The sequence below is a fragment of the Lacerta agilis genome, chromosome 4 (genome assembly GCF_009819535.1).
Source record: "Lacerta agilis isolate rLacAgi1 chromosome 4, rLacAgi1.pri, whole genome shotgun sequence".
Taxonomy (NCBI): domain Eukaryota; kingdom Metazoa; phylum Chordata; class Lepidosauria; order Squamata; family Lacertidae; genus Lacerta; species Lacerta agilis.
The window spans coordinates 75,291,951-75,309,429 of NC_046315.1; the positions used below are offsets into that span (position 1 = coordinate 75,291,951).

Genomic DNA, 17,479 nt, shown 5'->3' on the forward strand with positions numbered 1-17,479 from the left:
TCAAGCCTGAGAATAAAGAAACTGGGCACAATCCAGTCAAAACTATGCCTTTTAATGCTTGATGGGATTGTTCCAAATATATTCCTTTTAATAAAATTAAAAGCAGCTTGTAAATTGGATTGCCAATGCCAAGCTGCATCCGTTCTCCACCCATGCCACGCCACTATGTTTTAGTGGTCAATATTGTATCTATTTCATGTTTTTCCTACATGAGTGCAGTGAGAAAAATACAATGTCACATACGACTAAAGTCTTTGACAAAATGGTATGTCTCTTTCTTTCTTTTTGAAGCCGCAGGAATTCAAGGCTATAAATTCCATGACAAAATAGACATGCACAGTTTTTACATGCAACTTCTGTGTAAGGGTGTTTTTATATCAAGTAGCCCTTGGTTAATTGCAACTACTTGAATTCATTGCTTCATGCCACTTGTTAAACATTTGACCATTTACATATCTTCAAATTCAGCAACAAAACAGTATCCTCTTTTGCAACAACCAGACCTAAGCCACTAAATGGAGCATTTTTGCTATGGAAAAGAGTGAAAAAAGCAAAGTAAAGGTATTCCTGTGCCACCAAAATTGTTCCAGAGGGTTGTCAGAAGCTTCAAATTTTGTCAATTTGATATTCCTTATTACCATTCAATCCAAAATGGAAACTTGTAGCAATAACTTTTCATTTAATGAGAAAACACCAGTGTCAACAGCTAATCTGTGAATGTCCATTTACAGATTCAGTTGGCTGATATAACCTCAGAAAAACACAGGATACAGGAACACCTGCGGACTTCACTAGAGCAACACCAGAGGGTTCAGAGTACTTATCAGCAGAAATTAGCAGCTCTTCAAGAGGAATGTAGTACAGCAAAGGTATTTTCTTGTGGGGGAGGGATTCCAATTCCTAAGGAATGGCTCCTATATTATAATGTCCAGTAAGCATCTTAACAGTTGCTTAGAGGTTGGGGAATGCTGTCTGACATTCAGTACTTTTGAAAAATGAATTATTCAGTTGCCTAGCTTTGTGCACCTCTCAGATCTCCAAGGGGCTTGTTGGGAAGAGAAAATGTTTTTAATTAAAGTCAATCTTAGTTCAGAAGACCAAATGCTCACCATGGCATGCAACAGTTCTTTTAGGAGAATTACTTAATTCGTCATCTTTCCCTATGAGCAAAACTCTTTGGTATCTTACTTTTCTTTCGGTTTTGCCAGTGTTGCTATGTCGTAGATACAAATGCAGCATAAAATAGAAAAGTGTGACTGATTGCAAGGAGGTTTACAGTTAAAGATGCTAAGCACCACAGCATGTGTATAGATATTATTTTAGGCTTTGCGATATACAGGTTAAATTAATCTGATTGTGTGGAAGGTAATTCAGCTGCATTTAGAACGCCCCCGAACTGGCGAAAGTTAGGATTTGTACTTGGTAACGGAGTGGAGTGGGAAAAGCTGTATTTCCCATAAGGATAAATTTGGGGAACAGGAAGGGGAATCGAGTTACAAAGAGTTTTCAATCAGTTGCAAATAACATTTGTACTGCTTGAACCCCCCACCCCTTTGTGTTTACTGCACAAAGATAAATGATTGATGTTTTTGCATTCTGGGCAGTGTTTTTTGCATGCTCTTCATGAACGTAGAATTATCTTATCTTTTTGGTTGCTTTTACAAAGGAGAATGACTCAGAATCTGTGTCAGCTATAACTAGGTGTGTGATTGATGTGTGAGTAGGAGGGGACTGGCTTGTGATGGCAGGATGTGTCATGGAACAGAAGCGTGGCTTGTGAGGTTTCTGCCCGTGGCTTGCATGGTAATTGTTATTGGTTGTCGTTGGTTACACTTAGATTACAAAATAGCATTGTACTTGGTCATGCATTAAATGTGTACATTGAAGCTACAAATGACGTGCCTTTGAAACAAAAGCGGTTGGGGTTTTTTTTTACTGTCGTCATTTAAGAACAGATTATCCTGTGAAGCTCAAAGGTGGGGTGTAGTATTTCTCTAATTAAAAGAAGAAGTGTGTGAATGGATGTGCATCACAAGTAACTCTTTAGGTTTTGTTCCTTATGCAAATTCAAATAACCTTCTGCCCCCATATGTCATTGCAGGCAGAATACTCTGCTGTAACCTCCGAATTTGAAAGCTACAAAGTCCGCGTCCATAATGTTTTAAAACAGAAGAATAAGTCTTCTCACTCTGAAGCGGATGTGACCAAGCAAGAAAGGTAAGTGTTGCATGGTTGGAGGGCTTTGGTGGATGCTGGTTTAAATCTAAATTCCATTCTCAGGGCGTTTGTTAATATTAGGGCTCAAAGTTTCTCAGTTCACAGATTGCCGCAGTGTTTTTGCAAAGTAGATCTAGAATCTTACTTAGTTCCAAGTGGAAATAGAGACAAAAAAGGTTCATAGTGCACTTAATATTTGTCTGATTCAGATGTAACACTAAAATATACCTCTATTTAGCTTCCCTCTCCTCTGATGCAGCCATTGTGATCCTGCCTGTACTTCTCCAGTCCATTTAGCATGCAACAGCCATACAATGTGGCAAACTTCCATGCTCTTGTTTGTGGAGTTCCGCTTGTTCCAAAGTACAAAAGTTTGATTTGATTTGGATGTGTATGATGCAATTCAGATCCATTCATCACTTCCGTCAGCCTTGCATTCTTCAATTCTGTTATGGATTTGGAACCATGTAGATGCAGTCATAGAAGACTAACAAAACACAGAAGAATTCTAATTTTTTGTGGTTTGGGAAAGTACACTTAAAGGTTCAGGAAAAGGTACACGCTTGCAGTGTTTAATAGTGTGTTTTTCTTTTCTTAGAGAGCACATGGAAAATATGATAGACCAACTGAAGATCAAATTGCAAGACACTCAGCATAACTTACAAATGAATATAACCGAGCTCCAGTCACTGCAGACTGAACATGACACTCTGCTGGAAAGGCACAATAAAATTCTGCAAGAGACTGTGGCAAAGGAAGCAGAGCTCCGAGAAAAGTACGTTTCTACACCTTGTAAATTACATTGTGCTGATGACTGGTGTTTCATCTTTGAATTTTGTGCCCAAGCGGATCTTTGGAGCTAAAAGCCTCCATGCCTTAGGTTGTTCCTATGCTGGGAAGATGTTTCAATAAATTCTTGCTGTCCCCCCCCTAAGTTGATACATCATTAACAGTTCCTTATTTAACATGGACATTCTTTGTCTGGGTGGAAATAACTTCCAGGCTCTGCACAATCCAGTCAGAAAACATGGTGATGAAGTCGGAGCACGCACAGATTGTCAGCCAGCTGACAGCCCAGAATGAAGCTCTTCGCAATAGTTTCCGCGATCAAGTCCGGCACCTGCAAGAAGAGCACAGGAAGACTGTGGAGACCTTGCAGCAGCAGCTGTCCAAAGTAGAAAGCCAGCTTTTTCAACTCAAAAGCGAGCCAAACACCAAAAGTAAGTTATCTGATACTCACTGAAGGAATAATGCTGAGCTGAGCTCACCTAGCAACTGTTTCTGTGCTTGTCGAATAAACTCCGCTTAGGACTCTATTCCCCAGCTTCATTTAAGGTGAATTGCCAGTTCTGTAACTGATTCGAATCTCCTATTACATAATGTCCTGTGGCAGGACTAGGTTTCCTGTTAGGCAGGATGGTAGCAGAGGTTTTTTTTGGGGGGGGGCACCTCTGCAGAGCCAAGCAGTTTTACTCTTACTACTACCAGGGGCGGACTTTGGTATTACGGCACCCTGAGCTAGTCCAAAATTTGCCCTTCCCCCAGGCCTCATGCTGTGCGGAGGTGCAAGGGCTCCCTCCTCCTTCCTGTAACTGAGCAAGTGCTTGCCGGAGCTTCCCTAAAACCACCTCTGTTACTGTTTTTATATCCAGGTGGGTAGGGATTAGATCATGGGTAGGCAAACTAAGGCCTGGGGGCCCAATCCAGCCCAATTGCCTTCTAAATCTGGCCCACGGACGGTCCGGGAATCAGCATGTTTTTCATGAGTAGAATGTGTCCTTTTATTTAAAATGTATCTCTGGGTTATTTGTGGGGCCTGCCTGGTGTTTTTAGATGAGTAGAATGTATGCTTTTATTTAAAATGCATCTCATCTCTGGGTTATTTGTGGGGCCTAGGAATTCGTTCATTCCCCCCCCCAAAAAAAAATATAGTCTGGCCCCCCACAAGGTCTGAAGGACAGTGGACCGGCCCCCTGCTGAAAACGTTTGCTGACCCCTGGATTAGATATTCTGCTTCAGGAATGAATCAACATTATCTTGGGCCATTTCTGTGTTGTACAGCAGTGTGTCTTTTGGTACTTACAGGTGTATATATATATATAGGCTGTTAACAATGTTTAGGTAATTCCCTTCCAGATGTTTTGTTTTGTTTGTCTCGGAATTGTTTTATAATGGCTTATTTTTCCAGGTTCTGCTCCATCCAACCTACCAGCAAAGAACTTGCGAGAGCGGAGGAGCACTGACCTTCCTCTTCTCGATGTGCACACGATAACCAGGGAGGAGGGCGAAGGAATGGAAACCACTGACACAGAGTCTGTATCTTCTGCCAGCACTTACATGCCATCGTTGGAACAGCTTCTTAATACCCCTGATGCAAAATTTGGTAAGGAAGGCTTGGTCATGCATTGGTGCAGTTCACATTTTAAACTTCTGTTTTTGGCACAATACAGAACTTGGTATGAGTTGTACAACTTCTTTATTGTTGCGTTGAGTTCTGTCATACTTTCTTCATGTTTTAGCCCTCATCATGAGCCATGATGATGTGCATACGGCCTAGGGAATGTCAAATTCACCCTAGAGATGCGCATTCTTCACTACCTGTTGAAGATTCTGTGTATTACGACAGGATCCCAGGGCAGCACATTTACGAAAAACGTACGCGCATGTTCTTCATGAAACCTGGCGAACATGCACAGTCACCGGTTGCCATGCACATAACCTGCTCAACCTGCATTCCCCTTAACATATACACACCTTGCAGCCGTAAGAAATACCCTGTTTCTCCTAAAATAAGACATAGCCATAAAATAAGCCATAGCAGGATTTCTATGCATTTGCAAAATATAAGCCGTTCCCCAAAAATAAGCCATACCCCGAAAATAAGCCATAGTGACGTGGTACCTCCCATTAAAACAGCCTGGAGAGGTGTGGCTATGCAGCGTACCGATGCGACACGGTTAAAATAAGACATCCCCTGAAAATAAGCCATACTGTGTTTTGTTGAGCGAAAAAAAATATAAGACAGTGTCTTATTTTAGGAGAAACACGGTAGTAGAAGCATCAATCACATTTGAAAGTGACTTATTGTTAACCATTTTAGAAGCTCCACATTGGGAAGCAGAACTCACCAAAGAAGAGTTGGTGCAGAAGCTGAACACCACGTCGAAGAGTGCGGATCACTTAAACGGACTGCTGCGTGAATCGGAAGCCACCAATGTAATCCTCATGGAACAAATAAAGGTTAGCAGGCATGCCCTTACTAAGCTCTGGTGAACTGCATGGTGCATCAGTTTTCGTTTGCAAAGTCTAAAAATCCTTTTGCGGTTATGTGAACTCAGTGCTATTCTCGTTCCCACAACTTGCCAGCTTCTCCCCATCAGCTCACAGAAATACTGTCTCTCTCCCCCCCCACACACACCTTTGTGATCGTGAGGACTAACAAACTCTCACAGAATGGAATCTCCTATTAACAGTTTTTGGTTCTTCTCTAGGAAAAGGAGTCAGGCAATGTCAGGAAATGTAAATGAACGTGGGCTAATAGAGTGTTAAAAAGGCAGAATATGAAGTAGGAGGGAGGCCTCCCCCAGAGTCTCAAAGGTCTAGGACAATCAGGAACTGGGAATTAGCCGAATAGAATTTTGACAGCTAAGAATGCCAGTTGCCCAGGGGCGTCGCTAGGGGGGTGCGGTGGGGGCGGTACGCCCCTGGGCGACAGGGGCCACAAGCGGCGGGTGGGGGCGACAAGCGGCGGGTGGGGGCGACAAGCTGCGCCCCTCCCGCCACTCCCCAGGCAACGCCGGTCACCCCGGGAGCAGCAGCGCTGCACGGATGGGGTGCTCCCTCGGCCGTGCGCTGTTGCGACCGGAGCGAGCGGAGGCGCATGGGGGTGACAAGCGGCAGCCCCTCCCGCCATTCCCAAGCGCTGCCGGCCGCTCCCTCCGTCACCCCAGGAGCAACAGCGCACGGCCGAGGGAGCACCCCGTCCGTGCAGCGCTGCTGCTCCCGGGTGACCGGCAGCGTGGGGAGTGGCAGGAGGGGCCGGCGCTTGTCAGCCCCACGCGCTGCCGCTGGCTCCGTCCCCCCGGGAGCAGCAGCGCACGGTGTGTGCGGTGCTGCTGCTCCTGGGGCAACAGAGCGAACGGCGGCACGTGGGGGTGACAAGAGGCAGCCCCTTCCACCATTCCCACGCGCTGCCGCTCCCTCCGTCACCCTGGGAGCGGCAGCGCACGGCCCGACGACGGAGTGCGCCTGCAGTTGCCTGTCAGTGAGAATACAGTGAAATGTGAAGCAGTTGGGAGGAGGGGAGGAGACTCAATCACTGTCACCGGAAGAAAGCATTTTTACACAGTCAGTTTCCTGCTCCACAGTTCCATAAGTGGTTAGAAGGAGTTGGAAATGGGGCGAGCTTGAGTCAAGATCTGCTTGCAAGCAGAAGCTTGAGAGCTCCAGTGACTGCTGTTGACTCAGTGGTGAGAAGTGTGAAAGACCGAAGAGGAGAGGGACCCTCACAAAGAGCTTGACTGTGTCCCGTATACCAACAGTTACTTTGAGATTGCCAGCCCCTTTAAATTGCCTGAAGCCGGGATGTGGGGAGCCTTTGTTCATAGCTTCCTGACTTCCTATGGGAGTTCTTGCTTGCCCACAACCCCTTGAAACACTGTTGGGAGGGGATGTCACCACTAGGAGAAGCTATAGCAACTACTTTCTTGGAGGCTTTCCTACAGCCTCCTTGTGGTCTTGCATGCGGGTGCATCACCAAATGGGGAAAAGTTAATCTGAAATAGGCTGTGCCCATGATTGCCACTGCTAGACATCTAGACTGGTGACTGGGAGTGGCCGCTGAGACCATATAACATCTGAAAGACCTACATTGGCTCCCAGTTCATTTCCAAGTACAATTCAAAGTGTTGGTGCTGACCTTTAAAGCCCTAAATGGCCTTGGCCCACCCCCATCATTCAGCCTGGACACTAAGGTCCAGCACCGAGGGCCTTCTGGCAGTTCCCTCACTGCAAGAAGTGAGGTTGCAGGGAACCAGGCAGAGGGCCTTCTCGGTGGTGGCGCCCACCCTGTGGAATGCCCTCCCATCAGATGTCAAGGAAATAAAGAACTTTCTGACTTTTAGAAGACACCTGAAGGCAGCCCTGTTTAGGGAAGTTTTTAATGTTTGATGTTTTATCGTGTTTTCAATATTCTGTTGGGAGCTGCCCAGAGTGGCTGGGGAAACCCAGCCACATGGGAGGGGTATAAATAATTTGTTGTTGTTGTTGGTATAAATAAATTGTTGTTGTTTTGTTGTTGTATTATATAGACAAACATGCAGGGGTTGTTCACTCAACCACTTTGCACGATCCAGTCTGTTTGTTTTTATTGTGTTGGTTAGTTGCTTTTCTTAAGTAGTTAAATTAAAGCGATTTTCATTGAACCAATTAAAAACAACGCTAAAAACCTAAGAGCGGAACAATTCAAATAAAATACTAGAAAGCACTGTTAATAAAAAGGCAGGTCTGCAAATCCCATCCAGCTAAGAAGCGACGGTATCCTTCAGTTCAAAGTCTAAAGGTGCAGGGTGCGGAAGAGAAATATTTGCTTCATGCCTAAAACATGAAGCCTAAAACATGAATGCCTAAAACATGGTGCCAGCCATACCTCCTTGGGGAGAGCATTCCACTTGTGTTACCACCCTCCAAACCTCCTGTGGAGGGTGCACCGAAAGAAGGGCCTCAGATGATGATCGCCTGGTTCAGGGTGGTTCATAAGGTAAGGAAAGTTTATCCTTTCCTTCATTGACTGGTGTAACTGCGTATTATGTGGTCGTGTTGAAGCGATTTAGCAGTCTGAACTGGCACAAGTTCTATTCTGTTAAATGTATCACGGCATGCTTTCATGCCACGTTCAGTCTGCCTGGGAACTTGGATCGGTGCAGAAGTGCGCATACCTTTTCCTCGTGCCATTTGTCCCAACATGTCACGACGGTGCCCCGTCGGACTTCTTCACACCCACATGTGGTATTTTAAGAGATCTTTCTTCGATTTTCATCTCCAGCTTCTTAAAAGTGAAATAAGGCGATTGGAAAGGAACCAAGAGCGAGAAAAATCCGTTGCTAATCTGGAATATCTGAAGAATGTTCTGCTCCAGTTTATATTCCTAAAATCGGGCAGCGAAAGAGAGAGGCTTCTTCCAGTCATAGACACCATGCTGCAGCTGAGTCCAGAGGAAAAAGGAAGGCTAGTTGCAATAGCTCAAGGTACATGAAGCTTTTGTTTTTGTTTTGTTACTGGTGTTATCAGAGAAAGGGAAGTGGCACAGTTGCTGCTGCTGGTGAGCTTGCAGCAAGATAGAAATTGAGAGAAATCTGGCTCTCTTCCCATCTGCAGGGGCATGCATAAAGTCAGAACTGCAAGGACAGAGAGTGGCTTTCTACAGTTTAAATTCCCAACATCTAAGAAACAAGTTACCAGTGACAATTTTAATGTAAACTATAACATGTAACTATAAAATATATGAGTCATTTTTCTTCCCAGAGCAGGGTTGGGGTTTTTTTTGGAGGGGGGTTGCATGTTCAGCAATGTGCTGAACACGACTTTCAATCTGAAAATAATACTAACATGGCTATACTATACATGGCTGAGTCGGTAGAACATGAGACTCTTAATCTCAGGGTCATGGGCTTGAGCCCCATGTTGGGCAGAAGATTCCTTCATTAGAGGGGGTGGGGCTAGATGACCCTCAGGGATCCCTTCCAACTCTACAATTCTGTGATTCTACGTCTATGATTCTGTCATTCCTAGATCCTGCAAGGAAGTGGTTCCATGGCCGATTCTTGCTTAACTATACTTTTTGGATGGGTAGCTTCTGACTCAAGTCAGGTTCAATATCCACATTTTAAGGCACAATTAATACACTGGCCATTTGAATCATGCTTTTAGTTGTGTGATTGAAAACCTGTCATTGGCTCGTATTTAAAGGATTTGTGTGTGTTTATCTTTTTGTAAGGTGAGGAAGAGAGCACATCACAACCTTCAGGCTGGGCGTCGTACTTGCACAGCTGGTCAGGACTGCGATAAGACTGTGATAAGACTTCTCGTTTGTTCAAACGTTCAGAGTTTGCAGTTGCACTGGGAAGAATCTCAACAGTGAAGAATGAAGCATATATATGTGTAGCCCCAGGATAGCTTGCGTTGTTTTCTCTTTTGGCCATTTTAAGCAGGTAACTGATTTTTGACTAAGGATTGTAGAAGATGTGCGGACAACAAATTCTGGTTTCAGGTTTTGGTCTCCTTTACAGCCTATGGCTACAGGTGTGCGAGGCCTTGTACATCTGTTAAGCTCTCCAGTCTGAAAGAGCTGCTCCACATTTTTGTGTGTGTGCGGAGCTGCCCTCTCCCATCACTTGGAGAAATATCTTATGTACACTGGAACTCTGGTTTGGGATGTCTGACTTCAGCAGACATCTTCATTTTTTATTTATCCAGAAAAAAATGCACTATACAAGTTGGTGAGTATCAGTGAGACTCAAGTTGACAGGTCTGACCACGTGTTTTCCAATTTTGTTGTTCAAATCACCACCTCTTTAATGACCAGCAGCATCAGAGGGATGCTTTTTCTCGTCAAAGTACTTTAAGACATAGCTTATAAATTGCTTATGTCTCAGAAGGAAAGAGGGGCATAAAGAAATAAAAATTTAAAAAAAAAATCTGGCTGTTTGCCCTGCATTCAATTTATTCAATTCTAGGAATCTTGCCAAACTCATTTAGTGATTTCTCCAGCTTAATAAGGTAATATCTAGTGTTCGGGATTTTGCTGTGTGTCATATACCCTCTTGAATTGTGCATTAAAATCATTAGCTAATGAGCATCAAGAACAAGATGCTTTAAAAAGTGACATTTCAAAAACGAAATGAAAAAAACTTCATTAAATTAAAAGATTGGGAAATGCATTGTACCGATTCTTAAGTAGCCACTGACGTCACTGATTATGCTGCTCACAAATTTACTGAGGGAAGATCCTAAAATAGGATTGAGTTTGCTGAAGGTTGTGAATTCTAAATATAATTGTCAGTGGTCATCAAAGATAAGGGTTCTCTGGAAAGGATCAGGTCTGTGCAATTTCCAGCTAGGCTGCTCTTCCGAGGAAAGATGCATTTTTACCATTTAATAAGGGGTCCATATTTCACGTTGCCTTGTACACAATTCTGGAAGCAGAACAATTACTTTCTAAAACTAGTCCCGGTAATTGTGAGAATTCGGGTAACTTGTTCTCCTGCAGTGTTTCTACCCTTCTTCTTTTTTGCCTTTTATTATTATTATTATTTGCCTTCAAATGCTTTCAGCTATCACTGAAAACAAGGTTTCTTACAGAACAGCCATGCCAATTTTGGGGGTTCTTTTCTTGGTATGTGAGCCCTGCTCATTATTCATCTGCTCAACCGTCCACTATATGCTACAAGTCCAGTTATTCTCTCTGCTACTAATAAGTGAGAGATGAGTTGAGACTTAAATGTTGAAGGTCTGGAGAAGGTTGCTGCATAAGTTCGTTTTAAACTGCTTTGATATATGTGCTTTGATGTGAGTGTGATGCATTCGATACTCATTGATTATGTGTCAACTCATTATGGCGTTACAAAGAATAGAAGCGGCTGACTCCTTAAGGTAGCTAGCTGCTTCTCTCTCAAGTGTAATTGAAGTTAAAAGAAGACTTCCTGTTTTGTATTCCAGCCTGCACAAAGGGGAAATGTGAAGGGGCTGTGTGCATTGAAAAAAGACCCATCCATATTTCAGTTTATTGAACCAAGATATGGTTGCCCAAATGTTGTTGTTATGTTCTGCAAATATAGTAACATGCATTTTCAGACATAGGAGTAAAACAGATGAATGCACCTATTCTTAAAGGGTAATATGAGAACACAGCTACTCTGCTTAGCTTGAGATATTTTACCACCTACACTGACTACCATCTTTAATTTAGAAAGCAGTTGGACGGCCAGCTCCGTTGTTAGGTATATGAAACACTTGAACCGCTTCTCACCAATAATTACACATAATTTTCATTCACTATAGCTAATTAGAAATGCCTTTGCACAGCTTTAGTAACAGTCTGTTTTCAGAGCACAGGCTTACCTTATTTTTTTAAGTTTTAAATCTGTGGACGTTAATTTATTTCACTGCAGCAGTGTAAGTGGTATATCATTTCCCCCCTAATGTGAGCTCCTGCAACGATAGTTAAGAGTTGGATGTCTTGGTTTATGTTCTGCCATGTACGTTCAGATATTTAAACTGAGCAGGAAATTGTCTCTGCGTTTTCTCCGCCATTTTCACATTAGCTTGACTGATTGCTCGCTACTAATTGCAGGTAGGGATACAATTTTCAATGTTATTAGCAACTGTGACAAAACAAACTTTTCCTCTTTTTTGAAGTCATTTGAAATTCTGTTTTTATTGTTTCAGACTGTGAATAAATTATGCATATAGTTCATTATTTTTGAAATTTTCAATTGTATATTAATTAAAATGCTATACTCATGAATGTAACATACTGTTTTCCTGCTCTCAATGTAACCTTTTATTACAAAGAAAGATTGTGGAGGGCGAATGCTGATTAAAATAAGTACAAAACATGACTTTTCAGTGTAAATGTGTGTAGTGATTGTGTTTTTATAACCCTTATACAGTTGTACCTTGGTTTTTGAACAGAATGTGTTCCAAGTCCAGTTCAGAAGAAGAAGAAGAAGAGTTTGGATTTGATATCCCGCTTTTCACTACCCGAAGGAGTCTCAAAGCGACTCACATTATTCTCCCTTCCCTTCCTCCCCCACAACAAACACTCTGTGAGGTGAGTGGGGCTGAGAGACTTCAAAGAAGTGTGACTAGCCCAAGGTCACCCAGCAGCTGCACGTGGAGGAGCGGAGACACGAACCCGGTTCAACTTCCGAAACGTTCAGAAACCAAGGCATGCCTTCCGATTGGCTGCAGGAGTGCCCAGCAGCCACTCAGAAGCCTCAGAAGCCGCACTGGACATTCGGCTTCCGAGGCAAAGTTTGCAAACCGGAACACCTACTTGTGAGTTCCGAGTTGTTCTTGAACTAAGCTGTTTGAAAACCAAGGTACAGCTGCATTTAAACCCACTTCAAAAGAGAGGTGGGAATTAAAATTACATAGATTTATTAAATGCAACTTTTCCCTATTCCATTGTATTTCCTGTATGGCTAGAAGTCAGATTTAGAGACAGTTTAAAATGGTTAGTGCTCACTGAGTTGATCCTGCCTAATTGGAGGAACTAGCAACATTTCTACATCATCTTCAGTAATAGTTATACTTCTAAAGCAAGATGTGGGAAATCTCTGGTCCCCTAAATGTTATTTGTTACAGTTAATTTGGCTGCTGATAATGCCGGGTCATTCTACACATATTGTGTTCCTGTTCTTCCTGCTGCAAGCAAGGAGGAAGCTATCTTTTACCTGCAAAAAAAAAAAAACTTCAAAGGAGAATAAATATCACATGTTAAGTCAATGAGATGTGTATCTAAACAAGATTTATTGCATGTTCTGGGTTCTTGCATAGAATATCTGGATATTTGCAAAAAGAATCCAGAACAACATCCTGATCCAGCAAGGAAACAAAATATTTTCACTGATGAAGCATGAAAGAAATTGTGCATAGCCTGCTGGAATATCACTGAGGCTATCCTATAAACACTTATCTGAGAGTCCAATTGACCTCACTAGTGCTTGCTTCTAGATATACATAGATATTGCATACAAAGATCACCAGTGTTGAAGCAATGATTCTTCAACATCAACTTTGTTGGACTGGTCATGTTGTGCGGATGCCTGATGATCGTCTTCCAAAGCAACTACTCTATTCCGAACTTAAAAATGGAAAGCGTAATGATGGTGGTCAACAAAAGAGGTTTAAAGACTGTCTCAAGGCAAATCTTTAAAAATGTAGTATAAACACTGACAACTGGGAAACACTGGCCTGCGAGCACTCCAGTTGGAGAACAGCCTTTACCAAAGGTGTCATGGGCTTTGAAGACACTTGAACTCAGGACACAAGGGAGAAACGTGCAAAGAGGAAGGCACACTTGGCAAATCCACACTGTGACCAACTCCCGCCTGGAAACCAATGTCCCCACTGTGGAAGGACATGTGGATCCAGAATTGGCCTCCATAGTCACTTACGGACTCATTGTTAAAACCGTGTTTATGGAAAACAATCTTACCCGGGTATGAGTGATCGCCAAAGAAAGAAAGAAGATACTGCATTGTTGGCTGTGAGTGGGAGATAGCTGCCAAGAAGGCAGTTCCTGGGTACATTAGGTGTAGCTCAGTTGGTAGAGCTTGAGACTCAATGTCATGGTTGTAGGTTCAAGCCCCACGTTGGGCAAAAGATTCCTGCATTGCAGGGGGTTGGACTAGATGGCCCTAGTGGTCCCTTATGATTCCATGAGTTCAGCTACAGACATGGAAGTATTATAATCTTATGCAAGGCACCGATGAGGCTTTCACTGGAATGCTGTCTCCAGTTTTCTAGTCACCAGCGATAAATCCAGAGTACAGCAGATGCAAAGAATATCAACTAGTGACTGCAGGAGCAGATAACGCATGAACTGTTCAGAGCCTAAAAAGGATTAGCTTTGTAGCTAAGAGGGAATGTAGTATTTCTACAGTTAGACCAGAGGATATAACTTGTTTGACTTGGGAGACAGTTGGGTACATAATGGTTTCAAGACAAAGATGACTTTATGAAATATGTCTTGGTATTTTCTACTCTGGTGTGTCAGTTGTGAGCCATTGGGCAGAGTTTTCCTACCCAATTTATTATGAATTCATACCCAACACTGGAACATTGGAGGCTGCCATCACGGGACAACTGCATAGCATTTATTTTTGCTTCCTGTACCAGTTGCTCCCTTGAATAAATACTCTTAAAGCAAAAGTACTACATTGGGATAACAAGTGTTTTTGTTTTTTTTTGTTTTTAGTATGAGGAATTTGCTGTGCTTTACATAGCACATGGTCAGCAAGATAGTAATGTGATTATTTAGACACTAACCCGGCATTTAAAACAATTTGTTTTAAAATGCGAGTACAGATGGGGGAAAAGCATAGAAGAATATTTAATTACCAGGCTACTTTGGAGGGTTCAGTTTTCTGGGTAAACACATAATTTGAATGCATAGATCTCAGACTGTGGCATGATAAATCACATCTCTTATGTTCTGGCTATTTCTTAAGCCAGCTGGCTGAATTCAATACATAAGGTCGGTCTCTAATAAGGATCAGACAGAACCTTGGCAATGAATCAAAAAGGAAGTCAAACAGATCACTGACATAACTCTTGTCAATATACTAAATGTAATCTTGCCCTATTTTTGTACAGCCCATGATAATAAATCATTCTTCAGTACATAGCTTCTATGAGAGCTATTTTGGGAACTTGCAGATGAGTCTGTCTGAAGAAATCAGTTGGTACATACACAATGAGAGACATTATACTAAATGTAAATAATGGCATGTCGAAATTTATAGCTAATTCTCTAGAGGCTTAGGTGCTGTTTCCATGCTTTGCAAGGTTTTGCAGGAACCAGAAATGTTTCAAATACGCTGAAAAAATTTCCATATGATTAAAAACTCTTTAAAATCAATGAGTGTGTCAATATTATATAAATGGGATGTGGATCATGCTCCAAATAAAATATTTTTTTTCTTCAAAGAAATATTGGAATCATATATTTGTGGGGAAGGGAGAAAATGATTTCCCCACCACCACCACCCTTTCAGATTGGATTTTAATTTAAGCTGCAAAAGAGTTGAGGTGTCAAGACCAAAAACCAAAGAACAGACAGCTGCACAATGGATATTGTTCCCAATCTGATTTGGAAAAAAGCTGTCAAGGGAAATTCTTAAAACTTTATTCATAAGAAGAACCTGGGACCTATTTCTGCGACAACTCCTAGAAAAACTGCCCCAAGCACTTTTTATCAAATAGCATTTTTGTTACTGGGTTTTCCTATGCCTGTTTCTATTCCTCTGTATTTGTGTAACTGTTAGGCAAAGGACCCCTGGATGGTTAAGTCCAGTCAAAGGTGACTACGGGGTGCGGCACTCATCTCACTTTTCAGGCCGAGGATGCCTTTTGTCCAAAGACAGCTTTCCAGGTCATGTGGCCAGCATGACTAAACCGCTACTGGTGCAACAGGACACCATAACAAGTGCCAGAGCGCACGGAAACACTTTATCTTTCCGTCGCAGTGGTACCTATTTATCTACTTGCACTGGTGTGCTTTCAACCTGCTGGGTTGGCAGGAGCTGGGATAGAGCAACGGCGGGGATTCGAACCACCAACCTTCCAATCGACAAACCCAAGAGGCTCAGTGTAACTGGACCTACCATTTCATCTCTGTATCTGCACCAGAAATCTGAAGACTTCACTAGCATCTACATTCACTAACGTTACTCCCAATAACTTTATGTCTGTGTGTCAAGATCATTACAGTGGACCCTCCGGATACCAATTAAATTCGTTCCGGGGGTCCGTCCTCAACCCGAAAAGTCCGTAGGCAGAGGCACTGCTTCTGCACACGCGCGATTGAGCGCTTCTGCACATGTACGTGTGGTGAAACCTGGAAGTGTATACCGTGTTCGTAACCCAAAAGTTGCATCTCCAGAACGCTACGTAACTAGAGGGTCCACTGTAGTTTTGAACCCTGACAGTTTTGTCATGTATTTTGTATTTCACATGTTGCATTTTTCTGTTGTGAGCCACCCTGGGCTCTTCAGACGAAGAGAGGTATACAAATTTAATAAATGAATGAATGAATTAATGGTAAGTGAGTAAGTTGTGCCACCAGCCTCCCCTGGTATAGGTCCCTTTGCAAACGAGTGGCTTGGTTTCAGCTGAACCTTGCATAAACGCTAAGCATGAGTGAGCAAGAGCTCGGGCCTGGCCTAGCCTGTGCATGCCCTACTAGGAGGCACAGAAAACTCCCACTGCAACACCCATCGCACAGGCATGCAATTGGCACGCTTCTGGTGCAGCTCCCGGAGGCTGATGGGAAATAGCCCTTGGGAAGTCCTGTTTGTGTACCAATCTCTGCATACAGGGTTGAGGGACACAGTCATGCACACGGAAAGCACAAAACAGTTTTAACTTGTAAATAATGCACACGGAGCCTTTTGTGTGTTTGCACAGAGGGAAAGCGAAACCTTATAATATGCTGGTCCTATTTTGAAGATGAACAAGTCCCTAGTTGAATAGGCGCAAAACTCAGTAGAGGGGAAAGAAAGGCTGGGAGGGGGGAGGAAATGAACCCTCCTCGCCTTATGCTGAATGTCTCACATTTTGACCTTGCCATCACCCATCTTTGTTCTTTGATGCTATCTCCGTCATCTGTGGTGTTAGCCTGTATCTTTACACTTTGCCTGGCATCTCCTATTATTGCCCCAAATATTAGCTAAATTTGACCTACAAAATCAAGAATTCATAGCACTGTTAAGGAGATGTGCTGGCTGAGGGGCTGTGGGATATGGTGGAAGCCCCTGTGTGCTTGCTGGTGGGACACCACTGCCATGAAAAAAGCTATTTTTTCTTTCCTGTTTGCTGAAAATTCAATAAAAAATTAAAAAAAAAAAAAAGTGCCAGTGGACCACTGCTGGTGCATCTGCTATGATGGTGAAAATGTGCCAATGGGATGGGACAGCACAGGGGAGCGCATGATCCAGGAAGGCTTGCTGGGTTGCAACTTGGGAGAACACAAAATGCTCCCAAAATACTCCATGCTGCCTGTTTCCTGTCTGTTGTTGTGGCTGAGAGGATAGGGAATTGCTTCATATATTTACAAGCGTGGGTTTGAGTCCTGGGTGCTTCCTCTCTCGTCACATGGCTGTTTTTCGGACAGGCATGCAAAAGGTGAAAGAGGCCATTTCCTCCTTTTCCCTTGAGGCTGGAACTTTTTATCTCCTAATTCCCAACCCTAGGCCCTGTTTACACGGCAAAAAAAAGCACTAGAGATTCTGCCAAGCAAACTGCCTAAATCACTGCAAAGGCTGGTTTAGGAAGCTGTGAATGCATTTATCCCCAAACTAAGAAATGCAAATTAGTTTGTTTTGTGTTCTGGGGAAATGCAATTTTTCAGAGAGCAAATTCATTCTCTTTGCAGTTTCTATGCAGCAAGTATCTTACGGTGTTCTGAGATAGTTTTAAGAATCTGGATTCTTTCCTTCCTGCTGCTGGATCGTTTGTTTTTTTTCATTTAAAAAAAATA

General features: G+C 42.9%; 1 protein-coding gene across 1 annotated transcript in view; it reads left to right on the forward strand.

The window, feature by feature from the left end:
- GCC2 (GRIP and coiled-coil domain containing 2) overlaps nucleotides 1-11,834 on the forward strand; it is a 35,680-nt gene extending 23,846 nt beyond the window's left edge. The window contains exons 16-23 of the mRNA XM_033147667.1: nucleotides 732-869; nucleotides 2,102-2,217; nucleotides 2,816-2,992; nucleotides 3,220-3,437; nucleotides 4,406-4,600; nucleotides 5,318-5,457; nucleotides 8,261-8,462; nucleotides 9,212-11,834. Of these exons, the coding sequence (XP_033003558.1) occupies nucleotides 732-869; nucleotides 2,102-2,217; nucleotides 2,816-2,992; nucleotides 3,220-3,437; nucleotides 4,406-4,600; nucleotides 5,318-5,457; nucleotides 8,261-8,462; nucleotides 9,212-9,282 (1,257 nt within the window). The 3' untranslated portion in view covers nucleotides 9,283-11,834. The remainder of the gene's footprint in view (nucleotides 1-731; nucleotides 870-2,101; nucleotides 2,218-2,815; nucleotides 2,993-3,219; nucleotides 3,438-4,405; nucleotides 4,601-5,317; nucleotides 5,458-8,260; nucleotides 8,463-9,211) is intronic.
- The last annotated feature ends 5,645 nt before the right edge of the window (nucleotides 11,835-17,479 follow it).